The 22280-nt window shown below is 42.3% G+C and overlaps 1 protein-coding gene across 2 annotated transcripts in view; it reads left to right on the plus strand.

The window, feature by feature from the left end:
- prkar1b (protein kinase, cAMP-dependent, regulatory, type I, beta) overlaps positions 1 to 22280 on the plus strand; it is a 55680-nt gene that overhangs the window by 12150 nt on the left and 21250 nt on the right. For both annotated transcript variants that reach the window (XM_044051060.1, XM_044051061.1), the window contains 3 exons: positions 506 to 676; positions 3562 to 3653; positions 19869 to 19930. In XM_044051060.1, the coding sequence (XP_043906995.1) occupies positions 506 to 676; positions 3562 to 3653; positions 19869 to 19930 (325 nt within the window). The remainder of the gene's footprint in view (positions 1 to 505; positions 677 to 3561; positions 3654 to 19868; positions 19931 to 22280) is intronic.

Below are 22280 nucleotides of genomic sequence, written 5' to 3' on the forward strand. Positions count from 1 at the left end.
GGCTGTTTGATTACCATTATCTCACATATTAATGAGCTAACAGTGGTTTTCATTTGTTAATCAATCTGCAATAAATAAGTCATCACCTAAAGAGAGTTCAGCAGTTAGACCACAGTCTGCCATAAGAATCCTGTCTCCCCTTTGACGTCTTCATTACTTTCTGTTTTTGCTTATGTGAGAGGAGGAGAGTACCTGTTTAAAACTTCTTTGTGGTTCTGGGTAGGTTAAGATTTGACTCAATATCACTGCAGACACTCACGACAAAGTCACGTCCACTTTATCTGCGGTTTTATTCTGATCTGAGGAAGAACTCATGCGACGTGTAATATTAGATGTGGTTTTGAAGAGGGTTGTCAGCCGTTCTTCATGTGACTAACAGATGCTTTCTGATCTTGCTCTTGCCTGAAGCTTCAATCGCAGTTGCATACTTTCACACATTCAGATTTGTTTGAATGTGAGGTTAAAGTGTCCCTCTCTCCAATCTTTTCTCTTGTATTTTTTACAGGAAGAATGCAAGCAAATCATGGCACGCCAGAAATCTAACAGCCAGTCAGATTCACACGATGATGAGGTTTCTCCCCCACCACCCAACCCGGTCGTCAAGGCCCGACGCCGCAGAGGAGGGGTCAGTGCCGAAGTGTACACCGAAGAGGACGCCGTCAGCTACGTGCGCAAGGTCAGCCTTGGAAGAGTCATGCATAAGCAAACATCTGTGCTGAGATAGACACACATTCAGAACATGCACATGCTAGAGTTTTTCCATATGCATATTGTCTTTATAAAACAGATTAAGTCATTTGTTTATTTGTTGGCACATTTGAACAATTATAGGAATATATACAACAACAATGTTAGAAGAAAAACTGAAGTTGAAGAGCTGCTGTCGTCATTCATTTGAAATAGAGCTGAAAATCAATTACTAAATTAATCAACAACTATTTTGATTATCTATTAATCGGTTCAAAGCTTTTTTCAGGATTAAAACAAGATTCCAAATTGTTTAAGCTTCTTAAATGTGAGTATTTTCTTCATTTCTTTGCTCTGGATAACAAAGAAATCATTAAAAGTTAATCATTTTGGTTTGTGGATAAAACAAGACATTTGAGAACATCATCATTTCCAGGTTCGCCGAACACCGATGAACATATTTAAGGTTTTCTGATATTTTATGGACTAAATGATTAATCAAGAAAATAATTGACATGAAAATAATCGTTAGTTGCATCTCTAATTGAAAGCATGCACATAAACACATTAATTGGAACAATGTAACAGCGGCACGAGAGATAATCTGTGTTAAGTTATGACAGCCGTCAATGAACACTCCAGCTTATTTAATAATTGCATGGAAATGTGTGCGTGTGTGTGTGTGAGTCAGCAGCAGAACTGACTGTGACAGACACCCAGCCATGTTTTTGCAGATCGCTGACATATTTAACACCGGAAAGATGGGCTGTTTTTATTCAAAACCGCTTCTATTTGGCCACAACTGAGCCGATTGACCCACTTTAGAGTCTTCTATCAGTACAACATGCAGCTGCACTTGTCTCTGTGACTCATTCTAACGTAGTGTTTCCACAAGGGGAATGTAGCTGGAAAAATTGGGGCTCTTTGATCCATCCCCTTGCAACCTGTCATGAACCAGGTTCATTCCAAAATTTAATGGAACCTTAGTGTAGCGTGCTGCTCCGCCAGAAAGTGTAACTCTCCCTTACACATGCAAACACAAACACACACACACACCCTCGTAGCTATGTCATTACTGTGCTCATTCGTTTGTAATTAGCCTGACACGAAATTAATTGCTTGGTAATGACATAATGGCATGAACCCTGATCGCCAGGCTGTAATCTCATGGCCAGCGAAGCATGTATTATGAGTGTTTGTGTGTGTGTGTGTGTGTGTGTGCTTGTATTTGTTACCTCTTAATGACCTTTTCTGCCATAAACACTGACCTTCGTTCGGACCAGTAGTCCTCACAGGGACCAAAACCTGGTACTTTCTGAAGAAACAGTTAACTTAGGGGTAAGATATGAATTGTGAAATGAACCTTACGTCCCATGTTTGAAATAAATTGAATTTCACATAAATAGTGACAGCCCTATTGTGGTCAGGTCAAGGTAAGGGTTTGGCATTAACTGGTTATGGCACATCAGTAGCATTTCTCACTCGGTCTTTCTCGACAAACATTTGATAGATTTGAGTGATCACTCTTTGGTGCTGTTTGGTTTTAAGTGAATCAGGACTCAGTAGTACTATGTGGATTTAAAACGCCCACTTTGGATATTCCCTCAACAGGTTTGCATTGGTGTTAACAGAGACCTTTGCACTGACATCTTCCTACATCATCAATTCAATTGAAAATGAACCAGTAGTTTAAATGAGCACTAGACAAACCCACTCATCTGTGTGGACATCCCCATCACAAGGTGGGAGCAAGATTCATTTTTAGAAGATTTGAAAAGGACTCTTCACATGAAATCTATCGCATGGCTTGCATCATACTGTATGTATATTAAAAAGTATTGAATTTGACCCACCTCATAAACCCTTGTAGGTTAAGTCATCACGACTTAACCTACAATAATTTATAAGGTCCATTCATCTTTTCCCATGTGGCTTTTTTCCCAATAGGTTAGAGGCTAAAGATGTCTTTTTGCTGATTGGAAAAAGTTCTACCACTGAGCCCTCTGGGTGTCTGTGGCCTCCTCTAAATGAGTATCCGGGCCACAACAGCCTCTTTTTCTTTCTGTCCACTGACTAAGCAGTGGACAGGGATAAAAAGTTGGTCCTTTTTTTATTCTACATGTGATGTGGTTGTGTGTGTGTGTGCACGTGCGTGTGTGTTATAGTGTGCGCGTAGTGTGCAGTTCTCTGTGGTTGTCTTCTTGTGGAGACATCTGTTGGTTTAACGTAATTACAGCTTACGCTCGGAGACAAAACACGTGCGCTCAAATGCATACCCGCATACACAGTCCTGTCTCTCTGAGTTTTGCTGCAGAAAGAAATGATTTGTTCGATCTTCATACTTTTTCCACATTTGTCTTTGAGTTCCTTTTTGCTTTTCCCAACTGATGGTAAAAAAAGGGGGCTTCCCTTCAAGGATGCCTCTTTATAAGTAAAGACTTCTGTGGCTTTGTTGTGGCTACAGTCAACAGCCATTCCCATATGATTTCTCTCTCTCTCTCTCTCTCTCTCTCTCTCTCTCTCTCTCTCTCACTCTCTCACACACACACACACACACACACACACACACACCACAGAGACTGGGACATGAAAATGCATGTTTTATGAATGAGTTCAGGCCTCTTGTGAATTTTTCAGGGCTGTGTGACATTTTGAGCGTAATCCCTGAACAGATGGGCTTTCCCAAAAATACACAGACACATTTGTGGGCTATTCCTTTCAGAGTTTGCCAATATGCTGCTCTTTAATTACTCAATTTAGTCTGCCTTTGAAGTCAGGTCTGTTACGCATTTGTGCTGGTTTGTTTCATGTGTCCACCTGCGTATTGTTGTTGCAGTCTTCGTTATCATAGATATTCCAACTTTGCCTACACAGGTGATCCCAAAGGACTACAAGACCATGACCGCCTTGGCCAAAGCCATCTCCAAGAATGTGCTGTTCGCTCACTTGGATGACAATGAGAGAAGGTATGAAACTGTTGTGACCCCAAAGTCTTCTTTAATAGGTTTGCTCAGGAGTGTATTTGTGTGTGTGAGTGTTTGTTACTGTAGTGAGCTGATGAAGTCATGAAAAAGGCCATTGTCCCAGTTAAGTGTATTGGCCTTGTGGCCACTGTGTGCCAGTGTTGTCTGCTGTAGGAGCATCTCACGATATGGCAGAGAGAAGGAGGGCTTAATGTAGAGTAATGTGGATTAGGAGGTTGGGGCTGCAGCGATGGATGGGTGGGTATGGGAACAACTGGAAGTGTCTGTGTATTGCATTGTGTTGTTAGTTGCCATGGGAACCCACTATGTATCACGGTATGGGTGGTGGTACATTTATATATTGCTCAGAATTCAAATATTGTTATTCATTTTCGGAAGAAAATCGCCAAAGATGCCAATTTTGCTCTGCCATCTGCTCATATTCAATGTTCTTTTCACATTCCTCCTCTCTTCAATTATCCTATCTAACTCTATCCTACCATCTGTCTGCCATGTCCACTGATGACTGGTTCTGGCTCTGACAGGGAAGGGGGTGTTGTGGGAAAGGCTCTCAGGTGGCTGAAATAGTGTTTCATTGGCGGTGAGAATCCATTATGCCACATGGAAAGGAAAACCCCGGCGCTTTCCTCGTTGGCTAAAACTTCCAAAGACCAAACTCAAAACACACTCTTTCTAGTCTTTTCATCAGCTGACAATTTACTGTGCTCCCTTGGCACAAACACACACACTGATTGCATGTCAGTGCCCCTGAAGCAGCCGCAAGCAGAGCGCAACATGTGATAGGTCTGGACAGTCCTGAGGAACTATGTACTTGGGTGGCTGATGTGGCAGATTAGAATTACATTAGAGAAATATGTGGCAGTAGACCATAAACCATCAGGTTTTAATGTACCCAAGGCCTTTTGACATGCTAAGCTATTTAATGGCGCTGTCGTCAGCCCGTGAAACCATGCATGATGAAGAACTTATTCGACTGGCTGTCATGTTTGCTGTCTCACTACACGCAGCGCGCATCAATCATTAATTCCATGCACACAGAAATTCATTGTTGTGTGATTTGTGGGTGAACATGCAGCTATCAATGCTGACGGCTCTTGCAGTGCGAACCCCCATGTGATTTGGTGGATTTTGCAGGGACATGGCAGATAGTTGACTTTGCCTTCTTCCTCTAACTCTCCGCTGCTCTCTCAGGCTCCCCCCTCTCTTCTGTTCTTCCTCACTCTTGGCTTCCAGCTGATGATGCTCGATGGCTGGCTGGTGGCTCGGTCGCACTGCAGTTGTGTTGCGGTTGTTGTGCCTGGAGCCCTAACAGACAGATGTACATTGATATATAGCAAATGTGCTCCTCCAGCATTAATGAAAACAACTTTGCCAAGCTGGTCTTTGAGCATTACTGCTTTGTCACAGAGAAACAAACATTAATCCACAAATGAGGTTTGATTTCTGCACTTCCTCAAATGTTATAAATAATGTAATATACAACATTGGTCTTGACAGAAAGCCTGTTACTACTGGCAACACAAGGGACCATGAAGACAAACTTTTGCTTTTTGATGCCTTCTGTCATTGGCATTGATGAAGAACACTGGCTTCTTCCAATGTGCCAAAACTGTCACAGAGAGAGACGCACATTAGCAGATGTATTTTGACTTCTCTCTCGCTCTCTCTCTCTGTATCGCACTATTTCTCTATTCCCTTGGTGTGCAGACAGCTGGCCATTTGGGTTATGAGACATTCTGTGAAGAGTTAGTGGGAGCTACTTGACATAAGGAAGAAGAGTCATACATCATGGGATGACAGATACTTATAGGCAGAATCTGCTCCTGAATTGTATCTCATCTGACTGCTTTTATAAAAAGCTTATTGTTTTATGGCTCCATGAGAAAAAGGGGATGAGGCAACACATTTGATTAGTCATTCACATGATCATATGCAAATGAATCACATAATTTGTTCTCTGATTGGCAGTATGTTATGTTATCATCCCCATGAGTAATAAGCACAATCAAAAACAATCAGACCTCTCTTTTCGTCTCTTTTGTGAAGAACAATTGGGGGACTTTTTTTTTTCAATCAAAAACATGCAGGTTTTTTTCACAGCAATCATCAGGAATTGATAATAAGATTTGTTTTCTCATGTTGGGAGTCAAATGTACACATTTCAAAATGTTAAATGTTTATTACTTGGGTATCTAGTGATAAATGTGACTCTATTTTCATATTTGGTGTCCAAATGCACGCATGTTCTGGTTACACAGTAAATGAGTGGTAGAGGGATTTTTTTGGGCAGTGATTTTTTCTCATTAGTTTTCTGTTGTGTCTGAAATTACAGTAGTAAGCCACACAGGAGAAAAAAATATCCACAAGGGCAACATCAAGTAAAATACTATTTCACATCATAGCTTATCCTCAGCTTCAGTTTCAAGCGATGTAAACCTGTGATGTATAATGCTCTAGAGAGGGAAGAAAAGCTGCATATATGTTCACAGTATAGAATGCCCCTGTCCTGCAGAGGTAATACATATAATATAAACACATATCCCTCTACATACACATGTGCATAAGCAAGTCCACTAAATACCACCATCACTATTAAGGACAATGAGGATTGAATTATCATAAATGACATGCATGCATGCGCACACACGCATGCACGACCACATTCTCAAGTATGCATTTTAGACTTTGTTCCCAGTGCGGCTGTTCCAGCTGGGAATGTGGAGTCTTTGATTAACACACCATTTCATATGTCAAACTTTATGGACTTCATGTTTCAGAGCTGCACCAGCTGTGTGTGTGTGTGTGTGTAGTCCATTTTAACCTGTTTTGCCTTGCAGAATATATACAAAAAAACTAAAACTACAGGCGGAATTGAAACACACTGTACCGTCAGCGAACAGTATTTCTGTGTGTTTTTCATAATGACCTTGACTGACTTCTGAACCTCTGCCATGGTGTGGCTCCCAGCGGGCCACAGGGTGGAGCTCCTTTTTCTCTGAACATTAGCCGCCATAATGACCTCATTATGATATGCCCACACAAACAGACACACAAGCACACACGATAAACAGGGAACAGGTGTTCGATTTCATATTGTGCTGAGCCTGGGTTTCTAACACCCAAATCAGCTTGCAACCACCTGTCTCAATACTGTAGGCGTACAGTCGTTGTTATCATATCAAATGAACTTAATATCAAATTTTTCCTCCTGAATCTGGGATTATTTTGTTTCGTTTCAGCTAACTTACCGCACGTAGATGATCGTTTTCAGATTCTGGGCTTTTAGAAAAAAAAAAAATCAGGAGTGATAACATAATCTTTTGCACAAATTTGGATATCTGCTCTCGGCCACATTGTCAATACGCGTTTTCGTGTGTACATAAAGCTTATTTGACCAGGTGCACCCTCAGATGAGATTTGCTGGCCTATCTACAAACCACTTCCCCATATTACATGCTCATTTAGAACTTGTCTTTTGATACGGTCAACAATAGGCCTATTGCCTGTTAAAACACATTTGTGTTAGCTGTAATAGTTTCGTATCAGTTTCCTACCTAAGTGGTATGAAAATGAGACCTCTGATAGCGGTAGAGCGTTTTGTTTTTCGTCACTTTTTATGCACACCTGTATAAATGACCTTGATGATCTGCTGCCTCTTTTGTGAGCATGAATGCAACAATGGAGGGAAGGTAGGAAGGAACAGATACAGGAGCAATTGTGTCACCTTCAGTGATGAATTACATAAGAAGGCACCTCTGGGATTTCTGTCGGAGGATTTATTTTTCCCATGATGCAAACCAAACACTTACAAATACACTCATATACGTATGCGTGTGCTCATCAGGTTGTAGCCTCCTGCCTGTATGCATTAGTCTAATGCCCTTACACCACAAAACACTCTCCTGGTGACAGAACAGACTCGAGAAGCTCTCTGTGTAACCACACAGTCTGGCAGGTATTGGGAAACCCTGTTTATACATTTATACCATTCCTTAAGCTGTGTTTGCAGAGTCTGCTCTATTCTTAAATAACATTAACTGTCTGTTAAGAGGAGTTGTTAAATCGCTTTAGATCAGAACCCAAGCTGTACATCAACAACACATGACTTTATCTTTAACACGGGGGGGAAGAAATAGAAGAAAATACTTTTCTTGTCAACAATTCTATAAGAAAATGTTTTTTTTTTGCAGTTAAAAGGTTACAGCTGAGGATTCAGAGGGGGAAAGGGATTGTACAGACGTGGTGATTATTGCATCCTGCCTGTTTTAATCCTCTGATTAACAAGCAGAGTAATGAGCTGATGAAGTGACCGATTAGTTGACCTCTGACCCCCAACTCTGACCTCTACACCTTTCCCACTAGCATCTGCTGATGGACGGGGAACATCTTTAGTGGATTGGCTCCTTCTCTCTGTTTACGGTGCTTTAAGAGGTGCAAAATCAGTGAGCGACAGAACACTTAAATAAACAAACAGTAGCGAAAGGACCGACACTAAAAACGACCCAGGAGAGACCTGTGTCGCCTCATGTTCCAGCGGAAGTTTATTTAAGGCCTATGTTATGGAACAAGTCAACAAAGAAGATGCGGCGTGAGATAGTGGTGCTGTGAAGTCATATCAGATGAACACAGCTCTCATCATCATATCTGATAGCTCATTCATTTGAATCAGGCTCCATATCAATAGACATGAGACTCAAGCTTGGTGCTCCAGTTAATGGGTTCGTGACTGAAACAGATACACTCCTCCTGAATTGAACGGCACCGGCAGTGTGATTTTGTTGAGATGTGACTAAATGCAGCCACACACTTGCTACATAAACATCCACATGCATCAGATTGTGTTGTTAACATACAGCAGCCCCTAGAGGGTGTTTTTGCCACACACATAGATGATTCACATATGAATCTGTCACTTGAGCCATTGCCTGTGGTAGACATAAGGTACTTGTCCTGCACACTCTTTAAATTGAGTTACTGTCCTTTATGACATCACCATCAAAACGGTAAATACTCGAAAATACGAGGTACATTTTGTATCGGCATAGAAGTTAGGACAATCAAAATGAGAAGATTTAAATTGCAGCCTTTGCAATTAATTGCATTGTTTCGAACTGGGATTTAAATTTAAAATCACATTGTGTTGGCTTCACAGTTATTTGTGCATTTTCAAGCCATTGTGAGGACCTGTTTCTCTGTGTGTTCAGCTGCACGAGCTGTGGAGATGTGTGATGCCGTATATGATTTAAATTTTATGGCGGGCTATGCATTAATTGCAGTCTGCTGTGTAGCTTGTTTGCAGTTCTGTTTGTGTTTCCTGTCTTACCGACTCCCTCATTGACAGTCTGTGTGTTCTCACATCCCCGTTCTTCCTGAGAGCCTGGTGGTCCTCCTTTCCCCTTTTCAGAATTCACTTCTTTATTTCTTTCTTTCTCCCTCTCTCTTTTTCTTCCTGTCTTTCTCCCTCTCTCAGTCGTTCACATTTACATCCACACTCACGTCCAGTCCGTCCCCCACATTCATGTGTAGCCTCCTCTGTCCCCTGCATGGCTTTGTGTTGTTGCCACAATGCCAGGGGCCAGGCAATGAGGTCACTCTCCACAGGAGACCTGCAGGCCTGACTGAACCTCGACCATCCCCACCACCGTCCAGTGCGCGGAGACTCACAGGACGACCCCCACCCCAGCACATCACATCTCCGCTTCAGCTCAGGCAACTTCACATTTCAGCTGAAGGAAACCACGCGGACAAACATAGCATTTGAAGAACGTTCATATCAGCCAGACTGCATGCTTGCTGGCCAATAACACACTCACACACACATCAACATGTGCACACTTGTATGAGCAAACACACAGTTACACTGCACACAATTGCACAGATAGCTGGAAACTTTTGTCCTCACTTCTACCCTCTGCTGTGTTTCAACCTGTCTCCTGCTGTCTCTTCCGCCCCCTGTCATCTCTCTCCATCCTTCCCTCTCTCTCTCAATTTCTCCATCCAGCTCTCTATAAAGCAATGACTCATGTGGTCGTGATAAGTGTCTGGAGTCCCTTTAGAACCTCGTAATCCTTCCAAAATGTACCCCCGAGTCTGTGCCGGACAGGTTTCCAGCTAGCTATGATTCATCCTTGCCTTTTCAGCTGCTTATACCATCAGTGTGAGTGTGTGTGTGTGTGTGCGTGTTTGTTTTGCATGTGTGGACATGCGTCTACATCGAAGCACTTCCTGTTCCAATGAATGTGAATGTGTGTGTATACTTGTGTGCAATATGTTTCACTGATGCACATGATCAATAAAATGTGGATGTGCTTCTCTGTAGACATTTGCATGTCCAGTGTATGTGAATGTTTATCTTGCGGTAAAGAGGAAAAGGGAGAGAAACGGGCCTCTATTTTGGATTCAAACACTTCAGGATCAAATATCTCCAGTGGGAGTATTGAATCAATGAATCATCTCAGTCTGTCTTGAAAAAAAATATTTCTCCTAATGATTTGACAGCTGAGAAGGTGAAAGTACTGAACTGTTTACTTTTAAAATGAACTACCTTTGTGTGTGTGTGTGTGTGTGTGTGTGTCCGGCGCTACCAGAGTGAGGTGTGAATTAGGGTGTTTGTGATCATGGAGAGTGTCACGTTTCATCTCTGAATGAATATGTAGGCTGAATGTGCAAGTGTGCATGACAGTGACTTCCTAACCAGTGTCTGCCCCCGCTGTGAGGACATGATGTTCCTGCAACTCTTCAGTGCCTTTATAGCTCAGTCGAGCCCAGAGAACAACCCACACACTGACCATCACACATTAGCTGAGGACAGAGAAGCTCAGTGCCCTATAAAATAGCATTGGTTGGCCCATGGCCTCCTATTGTATACATCCCGTCTGCTTTGTCTATGCTACTGTGATAGGTTCCAGTGCACAGACACAGACAACAGTCTTGTTATAGCGTGTTAATTCTCCCATGACCTCCTCATCGTTTTGTTGGTGTTACTCTGGTTGAGTTTCATTTAGATAAGAGGCAGTCAGTCTAAATCCAGGCTTGATAGGTTTCAGTATGTGAGGTCTTGTGAATCGGTGTTGCAGATTTTGGAGCATCGAAGAGCCGTTGAACTTTATTTTTTATTTTTTTTGTCTTCTTATTTAAAAGTTGTTTCATTGATTATTTTATCTTCTTTTAAATTACTTGAATTTTGTTCACATCTCCATTGAAAAACAAATACAATGTGGTGATTGTGCTGGGATTGGCCTCATGAGATGCAGCAGATCTCCCTGTCTGCTTCATAAATAACTTTGCAAGACAGTTCCTCCACATTATGGACAGTATACAGTAACAACAGCAACCTATATATAAATCCATAGATTCAGAGGGAAAGGCAATGCTCTATGATTGTCAATAATCTATTTACAATAAATTTACTCAGAAATCTGCTCTTTTTATTCATTCATTATTTATTTATTTATTCATTCATTCATTCATTATTCAGACAGCCCATGTTAATGAACACCAGTAGTATGTACACGATATAAACATGTTGGTAACACAATGTAACAGCATTTTAAGTTAGTTTAGTCGAACCTCTCAGATCTACTCTTTTAAAGTCATAATAAAATAAATGTCAGTAGTTTGTTTTAATCTGTATCCATAATTGAGCGTGTTCCTGGTGTTACAGTTACAAAGCTTAGCACTTGCTAACACTGGTACATTCCTTTGTGTTAGCACATTATCTGCAAGGTGCTAGTTAGTTGCTCAACACTATCCAGGTCTGCCTGTTGTGTCTCTGATGAAGCTCTCTGTTTACAGCAGGGAAGGCCTTGCGTCAGTCAGATGTCAGCCATTGCATGTCAGATATTCAGCCCCCCCCCCATACACCCTGTGCACATTACACATACAGTACATATACAGTGTGATGTAGCCTTTAGCACTTCTATAGTGGATATCTCCTTTTCTTCCCTTCATCTAATCATCTACTCATCCTTCCCTTCCTCCCTCCTCAGGCACCCTCAGGCTTTTTAGACTTCTCTTTCTGTCTCAGCTGTCCACTCTTATACATTTGTGTTTGAGTGTGCACAATAGTGTGCTGTGTTGTGTAAACACCTATTTGGTTTGAACCCTTAAAAGGACAACTTGTGTCCCAGTCTGCCTCTCAGATGCTTATCTTGTTCTCGTGCTTGTCTTCTGTGAGGTGAGAATGAGAGAGTGGGGACAGAGGCGAGAGGAGAGGAAAAGACATGCCCGCAGGACAGCGGCATTTCTTGTGATGTTAAGCAACGTGTCAGGATGTGTGTGTATGTCTGTGTGAAAGAGAGCGAATGAGAGAGGAACATAAAAGAGGCGCAGCTCTAGGCACCTGTACACAATATATAGACGGTCTGTATGTAATGTTCGTGTGTGTTCGGTAGACTAATCACTTAAATATGTATCTTCAAGGTTTCTACTGTGCTTTCTTTGTGACTCTCTCTGACACATCCCCCTGTAAACACATCAGAGCGGGTGAGATTTAGCCCTGCCTGATTCAGCGTTGCCCTTTTTCCCTCTAAGTGGAGGAAGAACTCACTTTTGTCTGCCCCGGGGCAATAAACAGCAGAGTCAATGGTGCGTTAGAAAAAAGCATGAAAATCCCCAAGTCCTTAAAATCTGATCTAGATAGACACAATTTAAAGTAAGCACAGGGAAAAAAAGTTTAACAGAAGATAGTCAACAGCACAGCAGCATAATCACTATGTTGGGAAAATGTGGGGAAATGTGGAAAGGAAAGGTAGAGGAAAGAAGGGAAACAGGGTTGGACATGTTTGTGATGTTTTTAGGCTGACATCATGGCTACATCACCACGTAGCGTGTGTTGGATCATCAGGTAGGCCCATAAAACAGCTTTGTCACTCTATACACAGTAATCTGAACATAAGAGAGCTGGGAACCCTTTAGATCTCCAGTGCAGAGATTTAGCTCGATGTGTCAGACTTAATGTTTTTATCCCTTCTCCATTTACCCTAGAAATCTTTAAATCTCAAAATTTGAGCTAATCATGTCTTGCAAACATAGCCAACTCTATTGTTCAACTAGTGTTAGGGCTTTGGGATTTTTACACAGTGTGTCCACAGTGGACACACTAGGTGAATTAAGATGTTTATGACCTTTCTAGTCTATGAATTCTGAGAAAAACGGGCCCAAGTGTGGCACAAATAGGGTATTGGGAACATAGGCTGGAAACAGGCAGATAAATAGCATCACAGCTTAAGGTAGATTGGAGCTGTAGCCTTACGACCCTAAGTGACTAAACAGCCTTGTTTGGGAATGTCGGAAGATACGCCTTTGTTATGGAAGTTTCTGCAGAAACATACAAGTAATTCTGTGACTCCGACCATCAAAAGGTTCAAATGTGACGTATGTTTATAATCAAGACACTGTCAAAATCTGATGTTGATTCTTCACACCATAACACGTCTTCATCTCTGCTCACATCCTCTTGCCAATTGCTTCTTTTCCTCTTCAGACTGGACCTTTCTTCCTCTGCCATGCAACTCCAACGCACACCTTCCTGAGGCGAACCTGGCTCTGTGTACTTGTGGTAGAGGGTCTCACTGTCATATGTTCACCACATCAGCTAGCTGCACCTCAATGGTGCTATAATATTTTCATTTAAATCCCTTTACATTTTGCTGACTGTCCCATTTTTCCTCTCTTCAAAGCCGATCTATTTCCATGCCAGCAACACAACAGTAATAGAAAAGCATTGGTGTAACAATAGTGTGCTGGTATGAGGTGATATTTCATATCTCCCTTTGATAAAGTTGGCAGTGGAAGACTAGTAGAGTGCATGGTGCCAGTCCTGATTCAGTTGTTGCTTAGCCTGTTTCATAGGACTACTGTTGTTAGGCTTAAAGGTTTCAGGAAAGCAGAGCCAAAATGCTGGCAATGATGAGATGTCGATTTGTTGATTGAATGAGTTGAGTTGAGGTGCTGGAGCTCAGAGATAGTGGGAAGTGTTTTGTGACTTTGGAGGCACGTGCAGCACGAAAAATTCTTCTTGCCGAGCTTTATTTGTTCGTCTCACATCACTTTATCTTAAAAAACTTGACAGGACTAATTCCTCTGAGTGATGATAAAGCGGCCTAGTTGCGACATGGTTTGATAAATGCAACCCTTATTGACCTACCAGTGACCTTTGGCTCAGATTTTCCACCTGGACCAAATGGCACCTGTTTCAGGAACCTAGACATTTCACCAAAATCTGTTTCTGAATCATTTGAGAAGAACACATGCTTCGTTTCATGTCAACATGTACAACTGCAGTGAAAATATTTGTTAATGAGGGTTGTTTGGTGGCAGGCCAAATCGGCAGTGATGTTTCCCTTGCTGAGTCAACGCATCAGACTGAATCAGTTGTCCAGGCATCTCTTAGCAAAAACAACATGAAGAGGTGTGGCTTTGCAGGATTTGAAAATGAACATCACAATCACAGTTTAAAGCATAAAAATACACGCTGGCCCAAGTAGATGCAGTTTTCTTTTAATGACCCATGTCTTTCAGTCATTTGCAAAACGAAATTGGACAAAACTAAGCGCAGAGCCAAGGGAAATATGGACCTTGCCTCTGCACTCTGGAATTAGAGACTCATTTTTGCTCAGGGGGTCTGATAAGTGCAGAAATTATGATTGACACACTGGGTTCCTACAGCAGGTTTTGGCAGCAGTGTACAGGTCACACAGACCTGCAGCATAAATGCAATGACCCTCCTTCAGTGCACATGCGGTATATTTAAGTCAACTGAGACACAGATCTACATTTTGAGAGAGCAGGATTCATCCAGGTTTACACCCTCTTATAAACCCACCAGGGCCAGGTGTGTGGGTTTAACACACTGTGCTCTCTGCCCTCTGTTGGTTTTAAGTACAACTTCCAACATTTAATCACACAGCTGATTTTAAACGGACTGCTGTAGACCTCCACGTATGCGAACATTAGCTCAATTTAGATCCTTGAGACAAAAATACCGGTCCAAAGTGTTTCGTTTCTATTACGGACTTAAAAAAGTCTTCTGTGTGCAATAGCCCATTGTGAGTTTGCAGAATAGTGTTCTGAAGCTTATCATTTTATCAGACCTGGAGTTTTAGATCTCCACGGACCACATCCAAAACGCAGAAACGCAGAGTGGGTAAAAAGCCACTTAAGTTTTAGAAAAGCAAGGGTTCTTTTTTTTCCCTCATCTCTCCTCACACATTGTTGACCATCTAAGTGGCCATTGCCACCAGTCGTAAATGGTTATGTCCACTTGTAAACCTGCAGGACCACCTCTGTGCTGCATAGTTGCGTGCCTGTGCCTTCTGTACAGGCTAGAAGACATCACACCAGACAAAGACACTGACGTTCAAAAATAATGTTTAAATGAGTGGTCTGATCTGTGATGATATGGCTTTGGAAGTGAAGTATAGTAAAAACTCCTTATACCCTTTAAAACACAAGTTGTTTTTATGCAGGGCCACATGGTGGCCTAGTGGTTAGCACTGCTGCCTTGCTGCAATAAGACATGTGTCTTTGTGGAGTTTGCATGTTCTCCCTTTGTGTACTTCCAGTTTCCTCCCACAGTCCAAAAGCATGCAGAGGTTAATTTGACACTCTAAATCAGGGGTGTCGAAACTGGTTGTACCTTGTTCTATGTCAGCTGGGATTGGCTGCAGTGGTCGTGGTAGACAATGAATGAATGTATTATTGTTTACTTGTATTATTACAAATGTATTGTGATTTAATTACTAATTTTGTTAGTTATATTATTTGAGGTGAAGTGGCAGTTTTGATGGGATCTGTGATTCGATGGGATCAAGTAAGACATGACGCATGCTAGTGTGGTTTCTCCTCAGAGTTTGGAGACTAGTGTGAGGGAACGGGCAGCAGCTGGAACGGACTGGTATCTCCGTCTTTCACCGGGCCTCCAGGGAGAGACAGGGCACGTGCCAAGAGCACTTACATCATAAATTTCCTCCCTGAACTCTTCGGAGCTTTATAATTATGCCTCTTTCATCTCTTTCTCCCACTCACACTTTCATCTGCCTTAGCATTGTCGGTTACGTGTGTCTGTCTGAATGTGAGTGGAGAACCGCGTACATGCTTATATTACTCGATGGTTTTGAGTCAATTCCATTGTGAGCACAATGGGGTGAGTTGGTTGTCCCATGTGGTTTGCTGTGGCTGGTTGTGCTCAACTTTAAACTGTGGACATTAAACTGCACACCACTTAGTTAGCCTCATAAACTTTTCCACCTTACTGTGATATACCCATAATGAGTCACACAACAAGGCTAATAAACAAGTCTAATTCATGTTTGCATGTTTATTTTTGTGAGTTTGCTTGAGCCTGAACACATTGTGCTGACTAATCGCAACTCTTCACGTCGGTAAACAAAAAGCAGTGCTGAAGTTGTGTTGTTCATGGCAACCTTTATTTAAAGTAGTTGAGAATGTGTTCAGGACACTCGCTGTGTTGTTGGTTAGAAGCGCTGAAAACACAATATCAGCAAACCTTTTTTTTTTCTAATCTCGTATTTGTAATTACGCTGGCACCTTAATAGCTACAAGATGTAAAACTGTGTGAAAATAAGGAATGCTTCTTCTCACAGCTGTATATTTACATGTGACCGCAAAGTCTTGTAACCCCTTCTTTAGTTGTATGTTAGGCCTCATCATCTAGATCGGGTACCCTACAAAACTTCAACATATTATTCAAATCAAGTGCATATTTCTTGTCGTCATGCTATTACAGATGTCTCTCAACGCAATAACAAAGACTATTGTTCAGGCAGAATCTCAATTAGTATAAAGTATGGCAGTGAAAATTAATTGTGCAAGCACCTACGGCATGAACGCTGCGGCAGCCAAACCAGTGGCACAATCCTGCCAAGCCAAAACAAAGCTTGGAGAGCTGAGAAGTTCCCATATGCGGTGCAGTTGTTGATTATTTAGATTTTTGCAAAACCTCCTCCAAACAGATGGAGTGAGCATTGTGTCTCCCCATGAAGGTCTTGTGTAACGCAACAGTCTGCGCTCCATTAAGAAACACAAAGACATGGCGGCACGCTGCACTGCTAAAGAGTCCTTTGGTGGCAACGGCATAGTGGCAGTGTTGTCTTTTGAGGTACTAATGTTAGAGATAAGGTGTCTGCTGCTGAACAAATAAACAGCTGTGATGTAGGAAAGATTAGCGAAGGAGGGATGAGGTACGAGGGAAAAGCCGCCTATGCCAAGCCAGGAAGAACAACAAGCAATCCAGCTACAAAAGCAGGCTTGATTTTTATTTCATTAGTGACTGGAATCCCCCAAGCTCACCACGTCTTTATGGGGTTTTGAGAAGAATAATAGCCTGTTGCCACGTTGTTGTGTGTACGTGCATAAGAGAGAGTGAAGGAGCATGTAAACGTTTCCTGTCGTTTTAACACAACCGCACACATGCACACACACGATGTGGAGAGAGGCTTAGTTAATCTGATGTTTATTAAAAAAATAGGTTAATGATGAGCTCAGCAAATGTACTGTCATTTTGATATCATCTGTTCTTCTATGCCGCTTCACTGTCATGATAGCAGTGCATATTATTAAAGAGGTGCCACTACCAATGGACACAGTGGGCTTTGTGCAGTCTGAACAAAGACTGTGTTTGCACAATTATGTCACCATGTATGAAGGTAATTAACAAATGGTAACTACATGGATTACTTACGCATGTTTTGGTCTATTCTCATGCATACATGTGTACAACGAAATACAGTATGTGTGAAGTTATGCACACGTACACCCCTTTTTGGGGAATCATCTATCTTTAGGGTGACAGAAGGTGAACTTCCTAGCCAGACCAGGTTCTCTCTGTCTCTTTGTCTCTGTCAGAACAGCACATCCATTGTAAGGGGAATAGGGCCGTGCCTTTTCATAAGGTCAGAGGGGCTACAGGTAGCGGAAAGGACAGGATTAATCACTTTATCTGGGAAAGGCGCGGGGATAGGTGGGTCACGGAGAGAATTAGAGATAAGAGATAGACAATTGCGAGGGGAGAGGAAGAGAAAAAGTGATTGAGAACTGACAGGACGGAAGTGTGGGATGAAGAAAGGGAAAGAGAGTCAGGTAGAATTGAGAGGAAGCAATTACCTGCATAAGTGTCTTTGTTGTGCTCACCTAAGCATTCAGTGAGAGGCAGGGTATAGAAGAGAGAGACGGTCAAGGGTAATTACCTAAACACAGGTTTGCTTGCCTTTGATCCTCTCACTCTGACAATGCGGTGCAGCCCGAAACATCCTTCTGGCCATGTAATGCATTATTACTATCATCAAGTCCGTCACCACCACCACAACCACCAAAAGGCATACACCAAAGTGCAACCTATGTATTTTCTCCCAAAGAATATATGATATTAACCACAATCATATGACATGAATAGTATGACAGTGGACAGTGAATTTCCTGTGGTATTTTCACACTTTATTAGGGATAAGTGATCTGAAATCCACAGCCCTGACTCTCCCTGAACAAACACACTCTGTGCCAGGCGCAGGGCGTTACAGATGTGAGGAGAGCGGAGCGCACTCCTGCAGATGTTGCACTGACTAAACACCATCAAAGAGTTTGCGTGTCATATGAGAGTGCCAGTGTTCCTGTGTTCCTCACAAATGCCAGCGCTTAAATGTGTTGTTATTCTTACAAGTGTGCGCAAGTGTGTTGCCATGCACCACTGACTGTATCAGTTGCATGCGTAGTACCGCGTGTATGTACTGGAAGACGTGTCGTAGAAGTGAGTGTGTGGATGCATCTTTTAGCACGTGCACTTCAAAGAGTGTGCGCGTGTCGCTGAGGACGTGAGTCAATGGCCAGCTGCATCACACAGGGCCTACCTGTGAACGGAGCTGGCTCAATTCCACCTTCCCGAGTCTGCTTTTTATTCACTGTCACATAAACAAATACCAGCAGGGTCTATTCACCTCCAAACCTTTTAATAACAGCCTCAGATCTCTCCCCACCATCTGTTGACCTGCATTTCTTTTCTTTTTTTCACCAGACAAGTTTTCATCATGCAACACTGCAACACTTAACATGTTTATGTTCCGCAAGGTTTGCACATTATTTTGCATAAACCTGTGTGTTTTCATAGGCGATATACATGCATATTCCGACACCAAACACGCACACACACACAGCCAAGAACGGGCTTAGACTCGCTAACACTCACTCAGCAGGTCATGTCTTTGATATGTCTGACCCTCTTTTATTGTTGTTACTATATTTCTATAAGACGGGTGGTATGCAACTGATTAGATAGATAAATACACCCTGAAGGTGTGAGACGGGCAGAGAGGAGGAGAGAAAGGCTTCTAAGTTCTCTCTTGTCCTAACACATCCCTGCATTGGAACTTTAATCTGCTGAGGCTTCATGCAGTCAAATGGACCAGTTAGGAAGAGTCTAACAGTCACTTTCCCTGCTGTGCTGAAACAGAAATTAAGTGCTTAGGCACAGACGATTTTGTTTGCTTTCTCAAGAAGAGGGTTTTTTAGGATAGGAGATACATGCTTTGATCATGTTATGTAGCGACATGTTCCAGCCTATATACGCCTGCAAAGATGTAAAGATGCCGGGAGAGTGGTTGAAACTTGATATTTGTGTGATGTTTGGCAGGTACTTAATTTGATTAAGCAGAATTCCCAAAGTTATTTCAAACAAGTGTAATAATGGATGCTTGCCAAAAGACATGGTTGAATAGATGCTTCCGAACCTTAGAACTCTATGGGCCGTATTTCAAACCCAATACAATGTGAGTGTTTTTGCCAATTTCAGACTAACACTGTTGCCATTTTCCTATCCAACACCGTTATTGTTTAAACAGCAAATGCACTTAAATCCATGCCTGTGTTGGTGTTAAAACGAGGTGTGGTTGCGCATGTAATTGGCACGTTGCTGCAGTGGAAAGCGATTGCATGATTGACCATCAAAACTTGGTCCAAAGGTACTGTGCAGTACTTTACAAGGGCACACTATCAACATCATAATGTGCACGTGACTAGGCAGCCTAAACTCTAGGGCTAACATAATGTACTCGTGCACTGAAATGAGTCAACAAATCAGAAGAACTTAAGGTGAATGCACCATATTGACATGTTAATAACAATTATGTTCTCTCTCGCCCTCCCTTTCTTTTCCTCCTGCTTCCTTCTTTCCTCCTTCCTTTCTAGTGACATATTTGATGCCATGTTCCCGGTCACTCACATTGCAGGAGAAACAGTCATCCAGCAAGGTATGTAAATGTCAGACTGGTAGTTTTGCTTCAGGAAAACAAAGCCTAAAACCACGGCGACAACAGATATTGAAATACACCGTATGTTTTTTCCACTGCACTAGTTGATATAAAAAGCAACACTCTGACAACGTAGACTCTTTGAGTTCATCACATCGACATATGCCGTATCTGATCCACCCAGCCACTTAAGTGGAAAAGTAGCAATTAGTGTGCTGGTTTCACTGGTTACCCTTCGATGGCTTTATCTCAAAGAATGCATGTATTGCATTGCTACCAAGACTCATAGTCACTTCATCCTGTTACACCCTTTTCCACTTTTTGCCTCACCCTCGCATTCCCTCAGCCTGCACCAGATGTCAGGTCCCTCTCCTCCGCTTAACCACAGTCATTGACGTCTTCACTAGACATCCCCAGACTTTGAAGGAACACAGAACTTAACAGAGCCAGACTGTATTTTTCCAGTGCCCCCCACTCAAACTCCTATCAAGCACATACCCAGACGCGTTTAAACACATATTTAAATGCTGAAAACACACATCCTCATAGACGAATGCTCACTGTCGTATACCACCACATACACACCTGCGCAAAATCGAAAGGGTGCCTTGCAAACACACTCACCTGGATGTTAAGTCAAGGAAAACTGTCAACATCATCGCTCATTTATTCCTACCTACTCCAAGTCAGCATCTGGGAGTACGTCAGGCCTAATTTGGTGATAATAAGTCTAGCTATCTTTGCGGGGCCCCCAACCCTAGACAGCCCATTGTTATATACACTTTAGTGTGTGGTACATATATACAATAGTGATGTCATTGCTAATGTCTGGACTACTGTACAGCTTCAAGAAACTACCCGTGCTACTGGCCCATCACACACTGTTTAGACACCACCAGGAGTTATTGACTCAGCAGCTGTACTGGTATTTAAACAAAAGGAGAATTCATTCAATGCAAAATGCAGGACAGGAGTTATTTCCATAAAACCCTTTTTTAATTTTATTTTGACATTATATGCATATATTCATTGTTGTTTTTGACAACCAGCATTTTGGGAGCAAAATATGTCAGAGGCCGAGGATGAACCCATGTCTTCCTATTGAGCACAACCAGAGAACATTAACAGTGTCTATAACAATTACCCTGTGTTAAAACGAGGCCACCCTGAGCACACCAGCCCGTGTGTGTGTGTGTGTGTGTGTCTATATGTTTGTGCACGTTCTGGTCAAATATTTGCCTGCACTCTCAGGCACAGGGGATTGGAAAGGCAGAAAACAAAGGCCAGAGAACCAAAGTGGTAAAAGGCAGGAAGAGTAGAAGAGAAGAAAGATGAGAGCGAGAGGGACCTGAAAGAAAGATAGATGAGATGAAAGAAGGAGCGACAGAGAGAAAGAGAGAGGGGGAGATAGCAGAGGGCCAGGTTGCAGAAGGCTGTGTGCGTGTGTGTGTGTGTGTGTGTGTCTCTGGGGTCTCCACGGACAGACCGTCAGACAGACGAGGAGCATTTTTGTGACAGATAGAGCTATATGATTAACGAGCACTCTCCACTCAATATTAATTAGCCATGTGAACTCCTGTGAACTTTGCACACATGGCACTCCCAGCCTTTCAACTCGTCAGAGGAACATTCACACAAAAAAACACACATACGCAGAGTCATACACACCCTCATTTGGTACCTCTGAAATGCATACACAAGCATACTTGTGTCATGTATGTTCATGCATCACTACCCACTCTTACCTGTGAATGGGGTTGCACTTATATTCTTATTGTGTGTGAGAGGTTGCTGCAGGGAGAGTTTCACAGTGCTTATGTGTTTTCTGTCAATCTATTTTAATAATCCCCAGCCCTATGTAATGGATAGCATAATTAAAGGAACACGGCCATTTTTCAGCCTTATCTCCAGACTCGATGCTTTCAGTGGACAACCACCTACATCCTGTGGCTCACTTCAAGGGTTAGGGTTCACTTTGAAAGCACACCACCATCAGTGACACAAAGGGGATCCCGTCAGACAAACACAAAACACAACCAGACAAACAAACCAAGGTTGAGTTCCATTTTTTAAACTCATGTGCGTTTATTGAGTTGTTTTTTTTTGCCTGTACAAAAACACTGAAAACAGATCCCAAATGGACACCGTGAAACGTTTGTCTGTGTCAGAAACTTTCAGAAACTTGTGTCAGAAACTTTCAGCACACATTTGAAATGATAGACTATTCCTTGATTTATTCTTTACTGAGGGGCTGTAGCTCTACATCCTTGGCCTGAGTTTACATTATTAAAAGTACAGTGTAGAAAATATTGGTCTGCCCCAAAACTTTACAGGCTGAGGCCCAACAATG

Source organism: Solea senegalensis, linkage group LG19, assembly GCF_019176455.1.
Source record: "Solea senegalensis isolate Sse05_10M linkage group LG19, IFAPA_SoseM_1, whole genome shotgun sequence".
Taxonomy (NCBI): Eukaryota; Metazoa; Chordata; class Actinopteri; order Pleuronectiformes; family Soleidae; genus Solea; species Solea senegalensis.